General features: G+C 33.1%; 1 protein-coding gene across 2 annotated transcripts in view; it reads right to left on the bottom strand.

The window, feature by feature from the left end:
• The window catches only part of LOC106120135 (zinc finger protein 287), a 5141-nt gene extending 736 nt beyond the window's left edge, over positions 1-4405 (bottom strand). The window contains exons 1-13 of one of the 2 annotated variants that reach the window (XM_013315396.1): positions 4242-4405; positions 3938-4069; positions 3218-3688; positions 2718-2845; positions 2453-2527; positions 1887-2013; positions 1445-1572; positions 1165-1228; positions 1026-1048; positions 836-923; positions 587-709; positions 399-509; positions 23-144 (exon numbers count right to left, since the gene is read on the bottom strand). In XM_013315396.1, the coding sequence (XP_013170850.1) occupies positions 23-144; positions 399-509; positions 587-709; positions 836-923; positions 1026-1048; positions 1165-1228; positions 1445-1572; positions 1887-2013; positions 2453-2527; positions 2718-2845; positions 3218-3688; positions 3938-4069; positions 4242-4349 (1700 nt within the window). In that variant the 5' untranslated portion in view covers positions 4350-4405. The remainder of the gene's footprint in view (positions 1-22; positions 145-398; positions 510-586; positions 710-835; positions 924-1025; positions 1049-1164; positions 1229-1444; positions 1573-1886; positions 2014-2452; positions 2528-2717; positions 2846-3217; positions 3689-3937; positions 4070-4241) is intronic. The other variant, XM_013315480.1, reaches the window with a different exon arrangement.
• Between the last annotated feature and the right edge of the window lie 4701 nt (positions 4406-9106).

The following is a 9106-nucleotide window of genomic DNA, read 5'->3' as shown; positions in this document are numbered from 1 at the left end:
GGGAGGTGGGAGGTGTACGTACCGCTTGGGATATGGATGTTTGAGATGGTAGGTGCGGTAGTGCAGCTTCATGCTGTTGCTCTGAGTGAAGCGCTTCCCGCACTGCTCCTGCGGACACAGGAACGGCTTCTCTCCTGTGTGCGTCTGACACATACACATGACATACAATATTATATAAACATCGATATTAGCAATGATTTTAACCAAATGTAAAAAATACATCAAAATAGAAAAAAAAATAGATAACAAAACAAAAACAATATTAATTTCAAATTATACTAAAGATTTCTTTAAAAGAAATGGCGCATTAATAAGATATTTATTAGCAAATTTGAAAGAGTTTTATAAACATGAAGCGGAGAGAGAGAGAGAGGGAGAGAGAGAGAGAGAGATATTACCAGTTGATGCCTCTTCAAGGCGACCCTGGAGTAGAAGTGCTTGTCGCACTGCTGGCAGACGTGCACGCGCTCCCGGGTGTGCAGGTTCTGGTGTGTGGACACGCTGCCCGGCTGCAACACAACAAGTTAAAGTTAACAAGAAGAGCGCGTGCGAGTCATCTAACCAGATGGGATGTAGAGGAGGTTACCGCGAGCGAGGCGCCGCAGATCTCGCAGATGTGTCGGAGATGCGGCGGGAAGAAGGAGGTGCGCGGATGCTGCGCCTGGTGATGTCGCAGACACGCCGACTGAGACTCGAACTGCAGCCCGCACTGACCACACACAGACACATCAACTACTCTCACTGGAGATTGCCTATCACTATCACTATCACTATCACTGCACTAATAACAACGGTTTTAATCCTGTTTTTTAAAAGGCTAACAATAAGAATGTACCTGATAGCAGGTGGTGGGTTTCCTTCGCTTCCTCTTCAACTTCCTACGTCTCTTGCCCTCCGCAATGATGGCGTACTCTTCGCTTTTTCTATAATTAAGTCATTATAACCTTTGACACATATTTATATACAACAATTTTTTCACATTTTTTTAAACATGACATAATTTAAATTATATTACTTAAACTCACCTGCGTTTAAGTCCTTTACTGATCTGTAAGTAAAATATATAACGCATTAATTATACACATAAGTCCAATATTAAACATGAAAGAAATAAAAAAAAAATGTAGAAAAATATTGAATAGTATATGCGAGTACATATATCACCTTGGCTTGCATTTTCTTTCCCAACACTTTCTTGTGAGCGCTCTCATGACTCTCATTCTCATCTCTGAAACAAATTTTAATTCAAATTCATTTAATCGATTTAATTACGTTTAATTAATATAATTTAATCAATATTATTTAAATTAATTAATGTAATTAAATTTAATCAATATAATTAAATTTAACCAATCAATTGAAATGTAATTTCTCCAAATTACAAATTTATCACGTAAAATGACGTTGAATTATTCTCAGGTTGTTTTAAAATAAGAAATCTCACTCAATATCATTGGCATGCATAGCGGAGTGGAACAGATGTCCCTCGTAGGCCTTGCGCGTCTCAAAGCGCATGTCGCAGCGCTCACAGTATGTGTTCACCTCCTCCTCATCATCATCATCCGGACTTTCCTAAGGGCAGACATTATAAAATACAGTCAAAATAATTCAAAATCAGTTAACATACAGCGGAAAGAAAAACTGAAAGCTTTAAGTAGGTGACGCTGGCATCAAGAGTGGACTGTCATCTATCTAACTTTTGATAAGTCTTCCTAGCGAAAAATAATAACATAAAAATGAATTTCTATTTTCTTTTTAGCATTTTAGTTAAAAAATAATTTACAAACTATCTAACTGACTAAGATAACTTTGCATTATGTATGACGGCGACATGTTTAGTAAGCAGAAGGCATAGAGTGAGGTGGTCACGTGGACACGTGACATACTTGCGCGGTGTGCTTGAGTCGCTGGTGCTGGCGGAGTCCGGCCTGGCTGACGAAGGAGGCGCCGCACACCGCGCACACGAACTCGCTGCGGTGCGTGCGCAGGTGCGTGTAGTACGTAGACGCGTGTCTACACAACACAACACAACACAACACACTTTTCAAACCCAACTAATTATTTCAAGTCATAAATAGACCCGCTTGACTGGTGCAAAACCACAAATATACAGAAAAAACGCCTCAAGTGCGAACTAATTCCGCGTTATGTCTGATGAGTGTTGTCCCGGAGGATTAATTTAAGTCTTTTTTCCCTTCCCATCCTTTCCTTTCTTTAAGGGAGGAGGGGACGCTTAGGCTGAATATACATTCTGTGTCCCCTCTTCAGTCAATTAAAGTCAACGCAGCAAATGCAGATTTCTATGGGGCGGTGGCTTCACCAAATTCAAGTGGCCACTTGCGTTTTTCCACCTTTTTACTCTCAAGAAAAAACGATTGTTTGTAGATTGCGTCACACTTTGCAGTGTAATGAAATTTGCAACATTAATAACATACAAATATTAATAATATACCTAAACTGTTGTCCGCAGTGTACACACTCTTTTTTGATCCCGCTGTGATATTCCTCATGGAGTATTGCAGTACTTCTGTAAATACAAACTTATTTTTTAAACTAAAGATACCTTGCATGTCTACGTTTAATTATACACTGATTCGGCTATATTCATTTGTTCACATAACTCCGGATATTCTGAAAGAATCTGGATGTGATGTAGAGACAGTTTACCAACTGGAATTACACACAGGCTACAACTAGTTGTATAATTGTATACTCACTCTAACGGACAGACAAGATGACACCTGAGACATTCATATTTGGTGTAGTGCTGACGGATGTGCCTGCGACGATGGCACTCCCATTTGAAACGCATCCGGCAGAACTTGCACTCAAATATACCCAATTCCTGGCACAAAATAATTACCTTTTAAGATCTTAACAATAAAAAGTATACTCCTACACCTTATTAGTATAGTTGAACCTGAATAAACAAGAAACCTTTATAAACAAGAGCCATTGGTCGTCCCAACAGACAACTTCCAAATGCGAGACATGGCTAAGAGAGCTCTTTGAGCGAGAAATATTATGGTCTCTCACTTATCCAGGTTCAACAGTATTATGAAAAGAAATTATTTCATATATAATATAGGACTTAAAATTGACAAAAAAGAAAATATTCACAGTTTAACTCTGAATGCAGTTAATCCAAAATAACTGAATTGTATTCAACTAGTATTTCATTTAGTTAAATTGTAAAATTAATTAAAATGGTATTTACTTCACTATGTCTTAATTGTTTGTGACGTTTCAACATGTCTTCTTTGGAGAAACCTTTAAAGCAATCCTGGCATTTAAAAGCTGCTGCTAAATATTTTGAATCTTCAGCTCTTAATCTAAATTCCCTTACAGCTTCTTCCTCTGACAGAATATTAACTTTCCAACTTTCCGGATCCAATCTTCTGTTTGGTTTTTCACTTATACTTTTACTTCTTTCTTTGATAAATTCATTCTTAAAATTAATGCATTCCTTCTTAACATCTATGAATACTGTTGCCGGTCTGTTTGTTTCATTTGAATCTGTCTCTATGAACACATCATAATCCATACTATCCTGTTTCTCATCATATACTGTTTCATCATCAATTGAATTATCTATAGTGTAAGTCTTAACTCTATCAGTCGTATGTATTACAGCTAAACTAGATTCAAGATTTGTTTTATCTATTTTATATACCGATTCATATGTAATCTGGAAATATAAATAAGTTTGCTTTGAAGTTTTTGTTCATGTATAAAAGCACTTTCCCAAATTTATAATGATAAGAATTAAAAAAAAAAAGAAAAAATAAGTTTTTGTCTATGATATGTACAAAAATTACAATTAAATTACAAAATTATTTTAAAGGTTAAATATATTTGTTATAAAAAAAAGTAAGAGGATGGAAATTAAAAATTAAACTTAGTAATAAAAACATTTGTAAACAATAATTTTACTCACAGGACCCTTCCAAAGTAAGTCCTTAAGTGTTTTCTGTCCTCTGTAGCATTTCTCCTTGAACTTGTGAAATTTGTGCAGAATCGTGGAGCATTCGTAGCAAAAGTAACGAGGCAGACAATCATCTTCATACACCTTATATTAAATAAAAATAACAGGAATAGAGTCTTCATTAGCTCATACACAACACAACCACACCAAAAGGCTGAACAGCCTACTACTAGAATTGTCAACGCTAATTAAGAATTTAACACCAATCTGTAACAGCTATCATGTGTAATATTTAATGTTTATGCAAATAAATTACCTTTAATGCCAAAACTTCTTCGTAATAAGATTTAAGTTGATATTGATCATATTTGTAAACTTTAGCTCCCGTTCGCAAACAAATTCGACATATTTTTAAATCAGACATGATTAAATCTAGTGGAATAAAATAATATTATTTATAAAAACTGCAAAAATGGCATTTTTCACCTATTTACAATTGTTTACAATATATAATCATGATTGGTAAAGCACGGAAACGTCAAAAAGTCAAAAACCTTAATAATAGTGTTGTACTACCAGCTACCAGTATACCAGTACCCAACCAGTACCAGTGATGTACCTCCTAGAAATGTTGTGTTTGCATATGGTAACATTGAAACACAGTCGAGTAAAAAAGGCAGATTGTTCCCGCTTTATAAGATTTTTCGCTACTTTTCCAGTCCCCACACATTAAGAATATAAAAAAAAATACCAGATTATCGGCTTTTAAAGGTCAATAGTCAGAAAACACTGTAATTTACAGTTGCGGTCCATCTGGTAAGGTCGGTCTAATTAGCTACAACCTTTTGATTTGAAGCTTTGAGCCGCTTATAATTTATAAAGCAAAGTTTTTCTCTTACGTTTATTTCTTTATATCTATATTTATTATTGATTAAAAAGTTTTCTAATTTACTGAAGATTTAACTTACCGTTAACTTATAATATTGTTAAACAATATTAAAATAGTTACATTTTTGGAGCTTTTACAGTACTTTATGTGTTTGTGTCGCCTACATGGTACATGATGGTGGGTTCGTATAATATTAGTTAACGTAAATAAGATTTATCAAGTCAAAGTGGCTTGATCAAACATTTAATGAAGCACGTGTTCGTCGAACCCTAAATAAGTTATTCCCTTTGAGAGTGTGGTCAACACTCGTTATACGGTTAAAAGATTATCCGTTTAATTAATTGTATTATCTGTATATTTAAATAAGAGGTTATTTATGGATAATTCTTCCATTTTAAGTTATTTCTTCATAACTAAATTCAATAAAATTAAGTTAACACGACAAATCGTATAGGATTTTCTATAAAATAATTGAAACTAGAAATGATTTTCCAATTACTTTAATTGTAAATTAAAATCCATTGTTACAATTCGAAAATGAGAAGAATGGATATATTATTAATGTTTAGCTAACTAAACTTAACCTACAGATGGAGTGTACCAATGGTATCTACAATTTTGGCGGAAAGTCGAGAGATAATCTACGAAATGTCATTAGTGTGTGTGCGTAATTGAAAATTTTGCCAATTTCGGGAAATTCAGTGTAAAAACATTAAAAGTTAACATTTTAATTATTCATATTTATTATTAAATTAAAACCCAAAATAGTTTTTACAATAGACAATATTATTTTTTTGTTATAAAGTTATTATAAAAGTATTTCGTTGACTAACTGTAATTGTTAGTTAATTCAATTACTTTGAAAGAGCCTTTAAATTCGACTATTGTAATACAATAAGCTAAAAATCTAATAAAAATCATATAACATTATTATTTCAAATATTACATTGAAAATGAAATAAAGATTCCAGCGAGCATATTCATTGAACCGCACGAAATAATAAGCTTGTATCAAACATCAATGACATTTCATACGTTTCCTCTTTAAAAAATATTCATCGAAAATAAATATTTTATTGATATCTGTTATATTTGAAACAGATTGAATAAAACGGGACGATGGCTTCTTAAAAGGTTTCGTTAAGGCGAGACATTTGTCGTTCCAATTCTTTTCAAAGAATTAAATTAATAATATATTATAAAAAATCATAAAACATGATTATTTACATAACAACTGAATACAAAAATAGATCTTAAGTTAATTATTTATTTTAGCGTTATTTATTAAAAATACCTAGGTCGTAATATTAAGAGGGATGGTATGTTATTTTGCATATATCTGAGCAGTGAAAACCTAGATATAGTGTCATCACCACGACCATCAACTTAATATGGATAGATAAAGAGAACAATAGTTATGTTACTCTTTCAAGTGTCATAGATGCCATCAAAGATCAATTGTGCAATACAGCACAGGATTGAATTATAAGACATTATAAAATTACGGTTTTATGAAATAGCGCCTAAGCGTTATAAAGAAAGTACTACGCTCACTTGCCCTATGTAAAAATGATTTCAAGTTGGAAACTTATGAGCAATAAGTATTAAGTTAATTGAACTTAATCTAATCTATTTGCGATTAATCAAACTCAGCGTTGTATCAATTTGCAGAACGATGTAAATTATACTAATTTAGCTGACGACTGTATAATTAGATCTTTGTTAACTTTACTTAACAAGATGATGACTTGGATTCACTTAATTTATAAGACATATTAACTGCTGTATCTTATCTTGAAAACAAACGAAACGTGTACTGAGTAAAGAGCTTACGAATAATTTATATACTGTAAGTACTATATGTGCGTCAGTGGCGCATTTGTAAAGCGCTGGACCGGTCCGAACTGAAATCTGTACATTATTGTAAATAATCTATATAGTATATAAAAGAAAGTGGTGTTAGTTACACTATTTATAACTCAAGAACGGCTTTACCGATATGCCTGAAAATTGGTGAGAAGGTAGCTTAGAGCCAGGAGACGGACATAGGATACTATTTATTTATTTTTTCCGAATTTATGCCTTAAAGGGCTGCTTTTTGTTTAAGTAATTATATATTAAGTTTTTTTATATATCCACGCGGACGGAGTCGCGGGCGACAGCTAGTATGTACTAAATTACTGGCTGTTGTCCGCGACTCTATTTGCTCGGCATTAGAAAAAAATTAATAAGTAGTCTATGTTTCCTTCAAGACTATATTCTACATCTGTACCAAATTTCAGCGAGATCCGTTGAGCCGTTCCGGAGATACATACGTTCTAACAAACATATATCCATTCATCGAAACATCGCATTTATAATATTAATAAGATAAGAGTTTAAATAACATAAGAAATCGCAATCATTGTTATAAACGTACAAAACAAAATTAAACACAGTTATTTTTCCGGAATACAAAGGAATACTTAAAATTCAGGAGACGTTGCCGCTGCCGGTGAACGTGATCCTGTCTTACCTAAATTAATTGTAAGAAAATAATATCTTATATTTTTGTCTATTGTTTTGTTTTTAAGAAAAAACAAACAGCAACTACAGTTGGCAATATTGAATTATTACCTACTTTATTGCACAATTTATCTATATTAATAACATAAATAGGAATGATTTTATCTGTTTGTTTGCATTGAATTGCCTTCGAAACTACGGAACCGGTTAGATAAATTATTTCACTGTTAGGAAGCTACACTATCTCCAGGTGATATAGGATATATTTATTACTTGATTTTTCTTTAATTATGCGCGGACGAAATGGCTAGCAACTGCTAGTCTTACGATGTTTGTTAGAATGTATCTCCAGAATGACTATATGGATCTCGCTGAAATTTGACATAGATGTAAAACATAGCCAGGAAGAACACAATATAGGCTTATGAATTTATCTTATTTTCTTTTAATTTCGAGAATTAATTTAGAGAGATTTCAAGAGTCGCGGTCAGCTGCTAGTAACTAATATTTTTAGGTATTGTAAATGACAATCTATGTTTGTATTGGAAACGCACTTTAAGAGCGTGTTCTATTTTCACGTTATTGGAACATCTTGAAACATATGTAAAATTCTTTCTTGTATTCTTCAAACCAAAAGACGACAAAGACATGACAAAGCCACGTGTCGTTATTGTTTAGAAGCGAGTGATTGCAGCACTGATGAACATCAACAAATATTTTCTTTTATGTTTCATTTTCACATTTTTCATATTTGTGGTATACAAAAAAGAGTAGCTTTAACTTATAATACAAAAAAAAAACGAGAGAGTAGAACCTCATGTCTGTGCATTATAGTAGGCAAACATCTACAACTTTTTAATTTATTGCAAACTGACGGTCCCCCGAGACCATTCGCGCAGAATTTAAAAAAAAAAACAAAATTAGTAGCCTACGTGTTCTTCCAGACTATATCCTACATGTATGCTGAGATACGTTCAGCCGTTCTGGAGATACTTTCAAAAATCCAACCATCCACCCAAACATTCGCATTTATAATAATAGTATGATGTCTATAGACAGCGGTCACTTCGCTATTTTAGCGACATCAAATGTTCGTTATATCAAGAACAAAATTCAGTAGTACAAATTAAATATTCTACTTCACGAATATTTCATTATTAATTCTTTAAAAAAACTACAATAATTTACTGCTTTTAAAAACGTCATGAATTATTTCCATAATAATGAGATGCGTGAAATAAATTGAAAGCAATAAATAACGCATTGAGTAATGAAAATGCCGGCATTGTGCAGATGTTGTGCTGATGTTGTACTGCACGCCTCACACGCAAACTAATAACTGATATAAAAGCTCTCGGAACTTTTTCAATTTGCTAATTTATGAGCTGTGCTATATATATGTTAATTGTTACGTTCCATTGTTTCGTAAAATGTACCCGTTTCAATAGGGTTATCCTCTCATTTGTGAGATTCAAACATTACTGTAATGGCTTGCTTACTGTGAAATTAAATCACATTTAAATATAAATAAATACATATTCCACCGAATCTTACTAATATTATAAATGCGAAAGTTTAGATGGATGAATGTTTGTTAGAATGTATCTCCGGAACATCTCAACGGATCTTGATGGAACTTGGCACAGATGTAGATTATAGGATAATTTGGCTACTCATTAAGTTTCTTTAATTCTGCGCCGACAGAGTCGCGGGTGACAACTAGTGATTGTAATAAAACTTTCCTAGCGTTTGAAAAGCTTTCTGTGGAAAGCGCAATATCTAAAATA

Source organism: Papilio xuthus, unplaced genomic scaffold (genome assembly GCF_000836235.2).
Source record: "Papilio xuthus unplaced genomic scaffold, Pxut_1.1 DF829758.1, whole genome shotgun sequence".
Lineage (NCBI taxonomy): Eukaryota > Metazoa > Arthropoda > Insecta > Lepidoptera > Papilionidae > Papilio > Papilio xuthus.
Note: the sequence above shows the minus strand (reverse complement) of the source record. Positions and strands in the feature narration are given on the sequence as shown.